The sequence below is a fragment of the Oratosquilla oratoria genome, chromosome 13 (assembly GCF_046742065.1).
Source record: "Oratosquilla oratoria isolate Oo_2021 chromosome 13, ASM4674206v1, whole genome shotgun sequence".
NCBI lineage: Eukaryota > Metazoa > Arthropoda > Malacostraca > Stomatopoda > Squillidae > Oratosquilla > Oratosquilla oratoria.
In genome coordinates, this window is record NC_134789.1 from 67,247,846 (window position 1) to 67,265,394 (window position 17,549).

Consider the following 17,549-nt stretch of genomic DNA (forward strand, 5'->3'; position numbering starts at 1 on the left):
AACCTGTGTTTAATAAATCATTACCTGCAAATTAAATGTCATCCGGCTCGTCCTCGTTGTCGTCGTCGTGAGAGACGTTGGCGGGCTTTTCAACCACTCTCTCAGCTTGCGGAGTATACAAAGATTTTGCAGCTTGAAGGAATGCATGAATCTCCGCTCCATAACATTCCTTCATGAAAACGTACCTTGCGAAGTACTGTCGGAAGTACCGAGGCCGTATACCAGGCCTCAGTACCCACTCTTTGACGTTGCACCAAAGCCTCTCAAGATTCTGGGTGTGTACCTCAGGGCAAGGTCTAAGTAAACAGGTCTAACCGCTGGAGCAGTTCTGCGCAGCTTCTGACGTCATTTGGATGCGTCCATTTTCTCTTTGTGATACACTGAAGAAAACTGTGAAACGCCAAGGAAGACAGGAACTATAATATTTTATATATTATATATATATATATATATATATATATATATATATATATATATTATATATATATATATCATATATATTATATATTCATATATATAGACAGGAACTATAATATTTTATATATATCTATATATATATTTTATATAATATTTGTCAGAATATAACTAATTGAGTGGAGCGGTGCGAGCGAAGGCGACGTCATTTTCGAACGACGGACCAGCTTCAACTGACAGCTATAGGACCCGCTAACCCCACTTTGAACAGCCAGGTGACGTTCACGGGCCCGCTGCGCCAACTCCCTCGAAATTTGGTCGGAAGTGGTTAGACCTTATATTCTTAGATCTTGCCTCAGGGTCCCCTGGCATGGCAGAACCCCGTGCTCTCGCAGAAATTGTACAGATGACTTGTTGTCTTTATAGCATCGCTTAAGAACGTCACCTGGAGTGGGAGCACAACCTGTACACAAAGTGATGTCCATCTTGAAAGTGACGTCTACTTGAAACGTCAGTTTCAAGTAGACCGGGCAGACGACAAACAATTGACAGACAAGATGGCGTCCCTATCCTATGCTACCGACTTCGTTCATTAGCATATTTACCTTGTAGCAAGGTATTTTTATTTTCATTTCCGCACACAAATTTTCATATTACGTTGATACATTTTAATTTACAAAATAATTTTTTTATTTTCTATTGCTATATTCCTCCCATTGTCGAAACTAAATATTTACCAAATAGGGCTTCTTTATTACCAGTTTTATTGATGATACTCTGATACGTAATAAGTCCAAGAGAGGCTGTCTTGTTTGTAGAAATGATACTATGGAATTATTGCAGATATTAGGTTTTTGCATTAATGTAGAAAAGTCAGTGTTGAAGCCCACAAAGTCCATTGAATACTTGGGAAACATTATTGACAATAATAATATGACCATTTCTTTACCTGAACGCAGGATTCTGAAAATCATTCAAGCCTGAAAAAAACTTAGGAGTAAAAGTAGAGATAAGATTAGAGAGGCAGCCAGGGTTACTGGTCTCTTGATAACTGCCATTTCAGCAGTAGAGCTGGGTAAACTGCATTATAGACAGTAGAAGCAGAAAAAAATTGCAGCCTTGCAGGTTGAAAAAGGGAACTTTAATAGTTATATGACAAGGTAATGCACATAGGTAAAAATAACAGTAAGTACGATTACAAGTTATTTGGAAATTCGTTAACAAAAGTGGATAGTGAAAAAGATCTCGGCGTAATTTTAATTATCAGTAACGACCTCAAATCATCTAAGCAGTGTATTTCAGCCTCTGAGAAAGTAAATAAGATTCTGGGACTGATTGCGCGATCTTTTGATTTCAAAAGCCATCACTCATTAACAAGCTATATAAATCGTTAGTTCGTCCACATTTGGAATATGCTGTTTCCGTATGGTCACCGAATCTCATTAAAGACATTGACAGACTGGAAAAAGTACAACGGTGAGCCACAAAACTGATTCCAAATATAAAAAATAAATCATACGAAAATCGACTAAAACACATGAATCTCTTTTCCCTAAAAAAACGTAGACTCAGAGGTGACTTGATACAGGTCTTTAAGATTTTAAAGGGAATTGACAACATCAAAAGTGACAAAATTTTCACATTGAATGGGAATCAGACAAGAAACAATGGTCTCAAACTGTCCGGAAATAGATTCAATTTGGAAGTGGGTAGAAACAACTTTGCCAACCGCGCAGTTAATGAATGGAATAAACTTCCTGCACAGGTAGTGCAATGTAGTTCAGTTCGAAGCTTTAAGAATCATTTAGATAAATACCTAAGTAAGATGCTGTAATGATTATAATTTATCTTATATTATTTGTTTTTGTTTTGTTATCTTTTGTCTGTCTGATTTTCATTTATTATTAGTTATATGTCAATTTATTATTATTTACTATTTACTTGTTTGTTTATTATTTAACTATACCTATGCATTTATTTATGTATCTTATTTGTTATTTACATTATTATAGTTTTTATTTATTATTTTATTATTAATATGATTTTTTTCGCATCCGACCTAGATATGGATCAAAAGGTCTCCTGTCGGTATGCTCCGCCTTTGTAATCCTTTGTAATTACAGAAGGAATGAAGTCAGACCTTCAATGCTGGATTGATAACATCTCATCACAAGATAAGAATTTTTTTTTTTTTTAGAATTGACATCTATACTGATGCTTCCAACATAGGTTGGGGGGGGGGGGGCATGTTAACAGTCAGTCTGCTTCTGGTATTTGGTCCATGACAGAAAAATTAATACACAATGTTTTAGAGCTTAGAGCCATTTTATTAGTGTTGCAAGTGTTTACACCAGTATTGAAAGGGAAACATATTAAAGTACATTGTGATAACACCACTGCAATAACTAATGTAAATGAAATGGGTGGTACAAAGTCTATCGCTTGCAATGAGATTGCCACCAAAATATGGGATTGGTGCCTCACTTACAATGCCTGGATCACGTGTTCCCAAATCCCAGGCAAGATTAACTCGCTGGTAGACATGGCATCACGCTTGATTAATGATAGACATAAATGGAAACTTAATGTACGTATTTCCACCAGTTGTGTGAGGTTTTTGGGGTCAATTTATAGTTTCACCCAACCAACGATTTTGATATGTGGCGTATGTGTTTCTGGTGAGAAATGTTGTGATATGAACGATGGTGTACATCATTTTTGTCGCAAGCGCGTACTTTTCAAGTAATAAATTATTGAAGTTATGCTCTTATGCCTACATCTCCCCAACGATCTGGGGGACCTGTGGGAAATCGGGTTTTTTGGGTGGGGAGCACTAATAAATCGAATAATGCACGTTGCAAAACAGCTATAAAATGAACAAGAACACATAAAAAAGATGTAAAAAAACATAAATTTCACCTTTGAGGTCCGGAACGTGGTCGGCTAACGCGAGCGGAAGCCATGTTTGTTTACCAAGTTACCAACGATTCGAAATATTTGTCGCTAGATCAGCTACATTTAGCGAAGGCCACTCCACCTGCGCAGGAGTTGCTAACCGTAAACTAACGTAACCTAACCTAACCAAACCTAACCTATCCTAACCAAACCTAACGTAACCTAATAAAACCTAAGCTAACCTAACCTAACCAAACCTAACGTAACGTAACCTAACGTAAAGTAACCTAGCGTAACCTAACCTAGCGTAACCTAACCTAGCGTAACCTAACCTAGCGTAACCTAACCTAGCGTAACCTAACCTAACGTAACCTAACCTAACGTAACCTAACCTAACGTAACCTAACCTAACGTAACCTAACCTAGCGTAACCTAACCTAGCGTAATATAATCTATCGTAACCTAACCTAACGTAACATAACCTAACGTAACTTAACCTAACGTAACCTAACCTAGCGTAACCTAACCTAGCGTAACCTAACCTAACGTAACCTAACCTGACGGAACGTAACCTAACATAACCTAGCGTAACCTAACCTAGCCTAACGTAACGTAACTTAACGTAACGTAACCTAACGTAACGTAACCTAGCGTAACCTAACCTAACGTAACTTAAACTAGCGTAACCTAACCTAGCGTAATGTAACCTAGCGTAACGTAACCTAACCTAGCGTAAAGTAACCTAACCTAGCGTAACGTAACCTAGCGTAACGTAACCTAGCGTAACCTAACCTAGCGTAACCTAACCTAACCTAACCGAACGGTTAGGTTACGTTAGTTTACGGCTAGCAACTCCTGCGCGTGTGTAGTGGCCTTTGCTAAATGTATAGCGAAAAATATTTCGAATCGTTGGTAACTTGGTAAACAAACATGGCTACCGCTCGTTAGCCGACCACACTCCGGACCTCAAAGGTGAAATTTATGTTTTTTATATATATATATATATATATATATATATATATATATATATATATATATATATATATATATATATACATATATATATATATATATATATATATATATATATATTATATTTTTTCTTTGTTCTTGTTCATTTTATACATGTTTTGCAACGCGCATTACTCGATTTATTAGTGCTCCCCACCCAAAAACCCCGATTTCCCACAGGTCCCCCCCAGATCGTTGGGGAGATGTAGGCATAAGTGCATAACTTCAATAATTACTTGAAAAGTACGCATTTGCGACGGAAATGATGTACACCATTGTTCATATCTGTAACGGGACGGGTGTAACGGTATCGTTACATCATCTCCATCCAACGTTACTTGTAGACACAAAATGTAACGGGGTCGTCACATCATCAGCAGAAAGGGTTCACTTGCACAAACACCTTTAAGTTTTTGTTCTTTATTTGTCGTATCTTAAACAACTTAGTTTACACACTATTACACAGTCTTATCACTAGGGCACGTCACTTAGAACCGACCGCTCTTCGGGTGTGTGAGCCAGTTTTCATGCCCGGAAGTGATGAGTAGACAAATTCTAGAGTTGCCCTCAATCGTGATCTTAATAATATTGTCTTGTTAGTCTGTTGTCCCACATGGGTGGGGCAACTGCATTAATTACGTACCAATGTCTACTACCGTACATGTTAATTATATATCCAGGGGAGGACCGTCAGTATACGTAATATCGTATGTCAGTACTGGGTGGCTACTAGATTGATCGCGTGTGTTCGTCTGTGTGTGTGTGTCGTTTGGTGGTCGACGGTGTTGTCGCGAAGCCAAAGGATTGATGTGTCAGGGACTTGTGCATCCCACTGGGCCTCGTGATGCTGACTTGGCGTTTTGATGCTTGTGGTGGACAGTGAGTGAAGAAGTGGGTTATATGACTGGGGTTATATTACTCGTCATGTATATGAGATGTATACATATCACAACATTTCTCACCAGAAACACATAAGCCACATATCAAAATCGTTGGTTGAGTGAAACTATAAATTGTCCGTTTTGGGTACCCCAGTTATAGACTTGTTTGCTTCAAGGCTTAATAAGCAATTACCTTGCTATTGCTCCTGGAAACTAGATCCAGGGGCAACACATTTGGATGCATTTTCCTTAAATTGGGCAATATTTAAGCTCGCATACATCTTTCCTCCATTTTCATTGATTGCTAGGTGCCTACAGAAGATAAAAGCGGAAGGGGCAAGAGAGTTGTTCCACTATGGTTATCACAACCATGGATGGGCACATTGCTCGGGATGCTGATCGATCACCCTCGCGCCATTACGCAGAAGAAGGAGGTGATAATGCACCCATCCTCAGGGGAGGAGCACCCAATGATGTGCCACACACAACTGATGGCGTACCTACTATCAGGCAGCACTTGCGAGACAGAGGAATTTCTAAGGCGGGTGCAGACAGACATCATCCTGGCCTCTTGGAAACCGAGTACAGGGAAACAGTACCGACTGCACCTTAAGAGATGGACACAATTTTGTGATAGATGGAACGTTAATCCCTTTAATCCTACTGTTTCTAACATTATAAATTTTTTGTCTGAAACTTTCGACAGGAACGTGGGTTATGAAACCATCAATACAGCAAAAAGTGCCATCTCGTCTCTAGACATTGTTGTGGATGGCTGCAGAGCTGGTAATCACCCATTTGTCATCAGATTCATGAAAGGGATATTTAATCTGAGACCACCCTTACCTAGATACACGGAAACATGGAATGTTCAGCCAGTTCTAAAGAAATTGAAATCTATGTACCCGTTGCACATTCTGACCCTAAGGATTTGACATTTAAACTCGTTGTGTTAATGGCACTGACCCAAGCTGGTAGAGTTCAAACATTGCATCTGTTGGTTACATATGGAATTCACATGGAGCAAGATTATATTTTAGTTCAATTACAGGGTAACATTAAGCAGTGCAGGCCCAAGTTTAATGTCCGTGCAGTGAAGTTTCAAGCTTACTCCAAGGACACTAGTTTATGTGTATGTGTAACATTACAGCATTACCAAACAAGAATGGAGGAATTCAGTCAGGGTGTTTCCCAAGATAAGGATAGATTACTACTTAGCTACATTAAGCCACACAAGTCTGTCACGAAGGACACCATTGCACGGTGGATTAAGACAATGCTTAGTACGTTGGGAGTGGACACAACAAAATTTACAGCAGGTAGTGTTAGGCCAGCAGCAGTATCAAAGGCCAAGGCTATGGCAGTACCTATCACTTGTATTATGGCAAAAGCAGGATGGACACAGGAGAGTACTTTTGCAAAATTTTATGACAAACACATTGTTTCAGAAGTAGACCCTTTTCAGGAGGCAGTACTAGTGTAGGTACTGTTACTTTTCTAAGATTATGTTACATCTTAATTTGTGATGTAAAATGGTTAGCACACAGTGTGGATATAATAAGGAATCAAGGCCACTTATGCAGGATTATGCATATTTGGATAAAAGTTGGTTTTGATTATTATGCATATTATGCAAATTGGAGGAAATGTTTAAGTTGTAATGGGTATTGCATATCATGTGTTAAATGAAACTATATGTACAATGATGATTACAGTTGTGGAATCATTGGTTTTTCGACCCATTATTACAGTTCTTATACAAGGTCGAAGTATACAGGCACGACACCCACATGGCTTCAAAGCCTTATGTGAAACGCTCCACGTGGTTATTTGACGAGGTAAAATTAAGAAGTACACGAGACTTACCTGTGGTCAAGTTGACGTGTATTTGTGATTTTGGAAGTCAAAGCACCTCTGCCGTAGTGGAGATTTCACATGCCCTCCACTTCCCATCCCTTTTCTTTTTATTTCGTGTACATAACTTAGTTATGATTGGTTAATTGTTAGTTTGGGTCACGTGGGTGTTCATTGCTACAAAGTCTGACGGCTGGAGCGCTACAGCGACATCTCATGTGAAATCTCCACTACAGAAGAGGTGATTTGACTCCCAAAATCACAAGTACACATCAACTTGACCACAGGTAAGTCTCGTGTACTTCTTAATTTTGTACTACATATTTATCAGTTACTGAAATAAAATTGTTTGATGATTTTTTTTACAGTTGTTAATCCAGATATGGCAGAGAGTTCTGATAAAAGTTACAATCTGATTGTGGTGGGTGCTGGCATGATGGGGTCTGCTGCAGCATATCATGCTTCAGCTATTCCACAAACCTCTGTGTGTCTTGTTGGTCCTGCAGAACCAAAGGTAAGAATGTGGTTAGGAAATGTAACTTTTCTTTATGTACAAACCAGGGTTATAGATGAGTCCACATCTTATGAGACTAAGACTGAGCCCTGAGTCCACATTATCCAAAGGCATGACTGATGTCAAGACTGTGTACTTACTTAACTGTATTTACCTAATAGTATTATATAGGAAAGGAGTAGTGCTTGTGGGGTCCTATCTCTTATTCTCCAATTCTTATACCCGGTAGATTCAGATTCATATGTTGTTCCAGCTTGGGTTATGTTGCCCCCTTAAGCTTGTGGAATTTTGTCTCTTATTTATTCTCCAGTTATCATCTCTATTTTAAAATTTATACAATGCTTATGATGTCCACTCTCTTACTCTCAAATTATCATCTATCTATCTATCTATCTATATATGTATATATATATATGTATATATGTATATATATATGTATATGTATATATATATATGTGTATATATATATATATGTGTATATATATATATATATATATATATATATATATATATATATATATATATATATATAAATATATATGTGTGTGTATATACATATACACACACACCAAGATCATCCTGCACTCTATGTCTCCCCAGAGGATGTAAGTGAAAGTGCCTAAGGCTGTCTTTGTAAGGTGAATTTCTAAGCCCTTGTATCATTTTGGTCATTCTCCTCTGTACCGATTCTAGCTAAGTGAAGGGCATGCATCCATCCCCACTCATTCCACTCCCATCCACCATCCTTGTTTCCCACTTAGCTCCTTGTGGATAAAGTGTCATCCCTGTCTCCTACCCACTACCCAGTTCAGAAGTAATGGAGCAAGACACAGCACATTCACAGCAGGACTGTTTCACTTACACAGCGACCCTTCCTCCCAGTCCCCTCATGTAGAAAATAGAGAAGAACGGGAGAAATCTCTTTAGGCTGTATCAATATATCCATACACAACCATCCTTTATGCACCCCTATCCCTTGCCTTCTCTCTTCCTTGTTGAATAGACATTCACCTCTTACTCAAAGCCTTTGTCACCCCATTCATCCATCCTACCCTTGGTTGTCCCCTCAAGTTCACTTCATCCACTTCTGCCTTCCACACCTCTTTTGCTAATCTATCTTCATTCGTTTTTTTTTTTTCACATGTCCAGACCATCTTAGTACTTTTTCTTCAGCCCTATCTTCCAGCTCCCTTTCCACCCCTACTCTCCTCCTCACCTCTAATCATTTCTCACTCTATTCAACCTTGTAACCCCTACCATACTTCTGAGACACACTCAAACAAATTTAAACTTCTCCCTCCTGGATCTTGTAAATTCCAAGTTTCTGCCCCCTTACAGTGTCATAAGTATGATCACCCCTTCACATAATCTCCTCTTAGCATCCATTCCCAGAAGACCATATCTCATGACACTTTTTTTTTATATCCCCAAGACATTTACATGCTTCTCTCACTCTACAGATTACTTCCACCCCCACTCATCTGTTTCCTGCCACATGCATCCCCAAATACTTAAAACTGTCCTCTTCCTGCAGCCTCTCTCCTTTAAGATTTACTTGCAACTTGCTGCCATTCTCTCTCCTTGTACATTTCATCACCTTAGTTTTACCCACATTTACCTTCAACTTTCTCCTATGGCATGCCTTTCCAAACCTCGTCACTAACTGCCTTAATCCTTTCTCTGACCCTGCCACAGCTGCAGTGTCATCTGCAAACAACAACTAGTTCACCTCCCAATTCTCTCCACTATTTCTAACCATCTCCAATCCCCTGCCCATTACCCACCCCATCCATGTACACATTGAACAGCCATGGTGACATGATACAGCCCAGATGCAGCCCAACCTTTACCTTAAACCACTCACTCTCTCCATTTCCAATCCTAGCACAGGCTCTACTACTCACATAAAACTCTTGACTGCCCATTACCCATGTATTTACCTCCTGTACAACCCCACCCATGTACACATTGAATAGCTATGGTGACATAACACAGCCCTAATATAGCCCCACCTTTACCTCAGACCACTCACTCTCTTCATTTCCAATCCTAACACAGGCTCTACTACTCTAGTAAAAACTCTTGACAGCCTATAACAGGTTTCTCCTAATCCCATGTATCTGCAATACCTTCACAATGCCTTCCTGTCTACCCTGTCATAAGCTTTCTCAAAATCCATAAAGGCTCAAAAAACATCCTAACATTTTGTCAAAGCTTTTTCACAAATCTGCCTTACCATAGAAATTTGATCTACATATCATCTACCTTTCCTAAACCCACATTGCTCCTCACCAATTACTCCCTCTGCTCCTTTCCTAATCCTTTCAGTTAAAACATTCCCAAAAGCCTTTCCAACTACACTCAACAAACTGATCTCTCTAAAAGTACTACAACCACAGAAATATACAGGCACTCCTCCAGTCCTTCAGCCCTCTCCCCTACCTTGGACACTCAGTAAACAACCTCACTAGCCAATTATCATAATTTGTTTAAATTCACACAATCAAGTCACCTGCCCTTCAATGATTACTGATTTAGTGTTTTTAGTTTAATCTTTTATGGCTTATTTGCCTGGTTGGAATCAGTTTGATTGCTGGTCTTTGTATCCTCTCATTCTTGCTCTTATCTTTTACTTAATGTAGAGACCATATTGCTAATGCATAGTCTTGGATGGGTTATGCTTTCTATTTTTTTTTCATCATCACTTCATGCATTTAGTGAAAAGCCACTTTAATTCTATGCTCCAGTCAGTATGTCTCTCCCACAATCTTGATGATAGGTCTGTCAGATGACAGTTTGTCATTTAGCATTCCCACATCTTTCTCATCTTTTGCCTTTGTAAGGGATTTATTTCCTAAAGAATAATTCAGTAATGGTCTTTTGAAACTATTACACATTTCTAATACTTTGCATTTCTTTGTATTGAAATTAATTTTTCACTCTTGGCTCTAGGTGTACATAGTCTAGATCTTTTTGCAACAGCTAATAGTCTGTCATGAACTTTGTATCATCTACAAATATGCTAGCAAAACTTGTACCTATCATTATGTCATTAACATAGGTAAGAAACATTACAGGTACTGCCAACAAACCTTGTTGTGTTCTGCTGATTCTGTTCCTCATCCTGACATCTTATTTTCATGACCTGCCCTTAACAAAATCTTTCATCCATTTGAGTAGTTTACTTGTTAGTACTACTGTCACATGTAGTAGTATCATGCAGTAGGTTATGTAAGATATGTAGTAGTGTCATGCAGTACATACATATACCTAGTATAGTCACCTCTTCTCTCCCTTGTCCTCTCTTCACTCCTGTGACCCTCCCAACCACACTCCCAAACTCAAACTCACCCCTCCCTTTCAACTTTGTTTCATTCAATGCCAACACATCCATCTTTCTTCTCACAAACATACTGGCTATCTCTTCCCTTTTAGTCTAATCTGTACTACATCCTCACACATAAAAAAACCCAAACCTCTGGGTTCTGTTTGGAAAATTTCCAGACCCTCTTATGCCTTTGTTTTTTTTTTTTTAGGAATGTCCCTTTTGGGGCTACAGGGAGAAGAATACCTAGTATCAATGTCTCATTTTGTTGCCTTTTATAACTCAAGTGGAAAGACTTGGTGGCATTATTCTTTTCCCCCATCACAGGGTTTGGGGAAATGAGAAAATGAATATTCAGAGAAGTGGTACAGGACAGTAACAAGAGTGGGGGGACACCATAACAGAGGGACAATCGTATTATAATAAAGTATCATCATTTCTCTAAGAATAGAGATTTCCTCTACCACAGACAAAATGATGTGTGGCTCTGGTTCATAGAGGCACCTCATATAGACCCTAAATTATCAGCTGCATGTTACTGAGCAGTTTTTAACCATATATATATATATATATGTATATATATATATATATATATATATATATATATATATATATATATATATATATATACACACATGCTAATAAGAACATGGGTATGTGTGTTCACTTATGCAAAGTAGAACACTTGGAAAAAGAAACTAATGAAGCAGAGCACTTTCATATATTACATCTTCAGTGCAAAAAGTACATAGTTAATAGAAATACATAGATTATATATACATGAAAAAGGAACAAGGACAGTTTATAAAAAGGTAGAGGACAATTTACCCCCTGGAAGGCGGGCTGTCAGCTCATTAGCGGACACATTGACCCTTGCGACCTGACAGTCCGCCTTCCAGGGGGTAAATTGCCTCTACCCTTTTGTAAACTGTCCTTGTTCCTTTTTCATGTATATATAATCTATGTATTTCTATCAACTATGTACTTTTTGCACTGAAGATGTAATATAAGACAGTGCTCTGCTTCGTTAGTTTCTTTTTCGAAGTGGTCTACTTTGCATACATACATATATATATATATACAGGTGTGGCCAATGATTTTGGCAAAAGCAAATATTGTGATTTTCTCATTAATCTGAGGTGTCATTAAGCGTATTTATTTTACTTTTCACTTCCGGAAAACATTATTAAGGATAAATAATAACATTAATTGCTCACAAACAATTTATATTAACAAAGACAATCATAATAACAAAAGAGCAATTATTCTCAATATTTGCAATGTTGGCCACGCTTCTTCAAAACGGTTTTGATGCGCTTTGGCATGCTGTGGACTAATCTTATGATGACATTTTGGTCAATTGATTTCCACTCTTTCTCAATTAAGGCTCCAAGTTGAGTTAAGTTTGTCGGCTTCTTACTGTTCACTCGACGTTTGACGATTGACCACAAATTTTCGATTGGATTCAGATCAGCTGAGTTTCCAGGCCAAGGACCCAAAATCTCTACTCCATGATCATCAAGAAACTTTGTGACTACTCTTGCATTGTGACAGGACGCGCCATCATGTTGGTAAACAACCTCAATGTCGGGAAACTGATCAGCAATCGTTAGGAGATGAGCGTTCAGGGCATCCAGGTACCAGGCCGAATTCATTGCTGTGTTCTTGGGCAGAATCGTTAGTGCTCCAGTTCCCTTACCTGAAAAGCAACCCCAGACATGAAGAGTGGCAGGATGCTTCACCGTTGGAACGACACACTCCTTGTTAAATCTTTCGCCTGTTCGTCGTCGAACGAGGCTTTTTCCGAAGGTAGCAAAAAGGGGAAACGGAGCTTCATCAGAGAAAATGACTTTGCACCATTGTTCAGCAGTCCAATGCTGGTATTTTCTGCAAAAAGCGAGCCGGTCTCATATGTTCTTTGCTGTCAGGAGAGGTTTCTTTGCAGCTCTCCTTGAGGCAAGTCCATTGTCCAAGAGTCGACGTCGAACTGTTCGTGCTGAGGAATGGACACCGTCCTTCTCCCATTCTAAAACAAGCTCTGAACTGCTGGCAGTCCTTTCCCGTAACGAATGGCGCACCAAAGCCCTATCTTGACGAGCTGACGACAGCCTTCTCCTGCCAGGGGCCTTTTTTACCACTGTGCACTTTGTCTCTTTGAATTGTTTTATCAATCTGTATACTGTTCGGCATGACGCAAGTTGCTTGGCAACAATTTCCTTTGTTGAAAGACCACCCTGGTGGAGATGAATGATGGTTTCCCTTTTGGCTTTTGAAATTACCATGATTAAGATTAACCAAAGAATCTGGAAAAGATAAAATTGTTAAAAATATAAATAAAAAAAATTAAAACACAAAATATATTGAAGTAAACATGTTAATCACCTTATAAATGACTATTTCTGCGGTTCAAATGCCTATATCAGTTTTTAAAATTGTAGAATTTTTTTTTTCAGTGTTTTAGGAAAAACCAAGTTGATGAATTATTAATGAAAGTGTTGTAATTAAGGTCTTTTTTACCACTCTATAAAGCAATTCTGTTAAGTTATATAAACTGTTAGTCATTAGGCATAGGTATATTTTGAAATACTGTCTTAAAATAGAAAAAATAGTTTTTGCCAAAATCATTGGTCACTATATATACATATATATATATATATATATATATATATATATATATATGTATACATATATATACATATATATATGTACATATATATACATATATATATACATATATATACATATACATATATATATATACAGTATATATATACATATATATATACTCATATACTCATATTCACACATCTGTTACTTTACAATATTTCATGATTTTACAGTGTATCTTATTGAGGGGAGGGGAGGAAAGAAATAGAGAAACTGACCTGCATGAACGGAATCCTCATCAGAAATGACATGGTGGCTCCCCTTGCTGATGCTACCCTCTTTCTGATTAGTCTCCCATTCCTTAACCCAGTAATGGCTATACCCATCTAACTCCTTGTATGTAACCCAAACTGGGTGTTTCTAGTGACCTATATTTCCGGTGTTATGGGATTATCCCACTCTCCCATTTTTTCCTCGAAAATGCAGAATTTTTGTTGATAAACCAATTCAAAGCTCTATCCTCATGGACATGGACAAGCTGATACCTTAGCTTGGGGGCATGCTCTCCCTACTAAAACATGGAAGGTACGGTTGTTGTAGTAAAGGTGGTCATGTTACTAAGAAAGAGAAAATCACATTGGCAGGTAGGGAGAAAGGAAGGAGGGGGGGCGGTCCTCCTGGCTTGCCTCTACACTCCCTACTTGACATCATCATGAAACAAAATAATATATATATTTCCAGACAAATACCATGGCATTACACCTCTGTGTCAATTTACTATTATTAAACCTGTGGGTATATGTACATAAGTGGAAAGGAAGAATTTTTTTAAGTTAAAAGTAGATTACCATTACTTTTAATTTGATGAAAAATGATCTACACTCACATTGGAAGATTTGTTGTGAAAGTTCCTATAGTATATGAATTTGAAAATTATGGTGATGTATTATTACTGTACTTTCAGTCACGAAAAGATCACTACATTCATGGGTGTTGGTATGATGCTGGTAGAATATGTAGCACACAAAAGGTAAAGAAAATTTGGAATCAGTTGACAGCTAAAGCTTTGGAGAGATTTGATGACTTGCAGAAAAGATCAGGTAATATTGTTTTCATTTTTATATTCAATAGGACCTTAATATGGATAAGAAGTCAAGTAATTTGTGCCTTAGGGTAGTTATTAGCTCACCATGAAATATCAAGAAATTCTCTCTCTGTATATTTTATCTAATAGGTATTGATTTCTTCAAGAATGTTGGATTTCTAAACATTCATCAGAGGGAAAGTGAAAATAGTAATTGTTGTTCAATCAACCACATAATGATGCCAGGAGATGAAGATATCAGTCAAACTTGGAGGGAAAAATGTCCATACTTGAATTTCCCAGAAGAAGCATGTGTGATATGGAATAAGTGTGGGTAAGGTTTGGACAACTTTGGTTTAAATAGCTAGTCACACCAGGCTTTTGTTGATAAATCATTTTACTGCAAGTTCTACTAAACATAACTGTGTACCTGTATTATTACCTTTTGTGATACTAATATTTTTCCTTGTTTTATAGTGGTCATTTGGATCCAAGAAAACTTGTGTCAGTCCACAAACAGATAGCAAAACAGCAAGGAACTGAAATTGTTGAAGATATTGTTCACACTATTGAACCTTCCAGTAGTCAACCCAGAAAGCAAGTGTTTACCTGTTATTAGTTTCATTGCAGTTGAGACCAAATCTCTATATAATTCCATCTTCTGTGATTATCTTAATTCAGAATGATACTAACCTTTAAACTCTTGAAATCTTCAAGTGCCTCATTTATATAGGTGTGTTTATGGATGTCAGTATTTTTTATTTTGCATGTGGATTTACCTACTTAATTGAATTAACATATTTGTAATTTACAGGTTTTTAGCTATGCTCATAGGGTCTCATCTGTATATCTCCATATATCAAACTTTGCATTAGATTAATTTGTGTTGTCCCCTTAGATTGTTTTTTCATGTAATTTTTTCTGCAGATTAATGCATCTGTGTAGATAGCTATTTCTTAACACCCTTCAAGCAGTCTGTCTTCATTAGTTTTTTTATTTTCTTTTATCCTGTACTAACAGATTTTCACTATCAATTTTTTCTACCCATCACTTTTCTAAAGATAGCTATTTATAACCTCTTTCTACTCTTTCTTCTGGTACAGGCAATCTGAGTTTATGTATTCTCTCCTTACATATATTGTCAGCCAGTTCAGGGATCTTTTTAATTACTGTGCTATATACTATCTTTATTTTTCTAATGTCTTTGTGTGGTGATCATGCTGATCCCACAACATAAGCTCACAAGACAAATGCTCCCAAGACATAAGCTCACAAGAGAAAAGGTCTTAAGACATAAGCCCACACCCTTGATGGAAAAAAAAAAAAAAAAAAAAAACAAACAAACAAAAACAAGGGAGGTAGACAAAGTCAAAGGCATAAATCCACTCCCACCCATTTCATCCCCACATACTCCACTCCCATTCACCACCCTTCCCTCCCTCATTTCTTGGCTCCTCTTGGATGATGAGTCATCCCTGCATCTCGCCCACTGCCCTAGGTCAGAAGCAATGTAACAAGACACAGCACATCCACAGCAATGCTGCTCCATATAAATTGCAATTCCCCCTCTCCCCTCATGCAGAAAATGAGAAGATGGGGAGAAATCCCTTCAGGCTGTGTCAAAATATCATTCACACATACTCCCTCATTCCCCCATCCCCCACCCACTCCCTTCCATGCATCATATCATGATCCATACACAACCACTCTCCACTCACCCCTATCTTCTGTCCTCTCCCTACCTTCCTCAACAGACATTCCCCTCTTTACCAGTGCCTCTTTTACCCCATCCATCTATCTCATCCTTGGTCATCCCCTCATGTTCATTTCCTCCACCTCTGCCTTCTACATATCTTTTACTAATCTTTCTTCACTCATTATTTTGATGTGTCCAAACCATCCCAGTACTCTTTCATCAACACCTATCTACCAACTCCCATTCCACACCTGCTCTCCTCCTCATGTCCTCATTTTCACTCTCTCCAGCCTAGTACCCCTACCATACTTCTTAGGCATTTCATCTGAAACATACTTAAACTCTTATGCTCCATGTTTCTGCCCTCGTCATGTTCCATGATGTGTCATCTGTCAATTTTAATGGTGTCTCATGTATCACGATAACACAGACATGAGTGTGGCACCATAAGCCACATCCTAGCAAGAACCATAATTGTTTGCCACCCTTAATGAAAATGTGTATGGATGTCGAATTTGATCACAATTAGGTTATCTTAAGCAAGATAATGAGATGTAGGATTATAAACATAAATAACTTAAGATAAATGACCAGTTGCGGGTGTTTTTGCTGCACAGATGGCAGAGGAGCTTTCTACAGCAGAGGGCATCAAAACAACTATAGCATATAAAAGTAAAATCTTTGTGTATATGGGTTGATACTTTAAGTTTGATAGGTAATGTTTGATAAATTGTAAACCTTCTTCACACAGAAATAAAGAAGTGGATGGGTTGTGTTAAGCCAGGTAAATAGAAATAGATTAGGCTTAAAGACATAACAAATTGGCACCTGCCATTGGCACTTATGCTGTGCGTCCCTGTATATAAGGAAGGGGCACAGGCCTTGGCGTCTCTCTCACTCCCTCGCTCATACCCTGTTCATACCCTCTGATTCAGTGTAAGTTAAAATTTATTCTTTACACATACATATACCAAGGCTCTTTCCCCCTTACAAGGGAGGTAGCCAAAAAGGAAAAGGCATAAAATCATTCCCACCCATTCCATCCCTGAATACACTCCACACCCCTCCACCCTCCCTCTTATCTTAGCACCTCCTGGATGATGGGTCATCCTTGCACCATGTCCACTGCCCTGGGTCAGAAGCAGTGTTGCAAGACACAGCACATCCACAGCAAGGGTGCTTCATTATTTTTTATATTATGTAAATTAAACAGTTTTTGCACCTCACCTCTTTTTTTTTTTTTTTATTCCAACGCAAGATAAAAAAAT

The 17,549-nt window shown here is 38.1% G+C and overlaps 1 protein-coding gene and 1 pseudogene across 2 annotated transcripts in view; both read left to right on the forward strand.

Annotated features, from left to right (window-relative positions):
* The first annotated feature begins 1,450 nt into the window (after positions 1–1,450).
* On the forward strand, positions 1,451–6,750 carry LOC143032473 (uncharacterized; annotated as a pseudogene).
* LOC143032472 (monomeric sarcosine oxidase-like) overlaps positions 1,459–17,549 on the forward strand; it is a 31,904-nt gene continuing 15,813 nt past the window's right edge. The window contains exons 1-5 of one of the 2 annotated variants that reach the window (XM_076197314.1): positions 1,459–1,599; positions 7,424–7,569; positions 14,466–14,601; positions 14,736–14,919; positions 15,063–15,182. In XM_076197314.1, the coding sequence (XP_076053429.1) occupies positions 1,578–1,599; positions 7,424–7,569; positions 14,466–14,601; positions 14,736–14,919; positions 15,063–15,182 (608 nt within the window). In that variant the 5' untranslated portion in view covers positions 1,459–1,577. Of the gene's footprint in view, positions 1,600–7,317; positions 7,343–7,423; positions 7,570–14,465; positions 14,602–14,735; positions 14,920–15,062; positions 15,183–17,549 lie in introns of those variants that run through there. The other variant, XM_076197315.1, reaches the window with a different exon arrangement.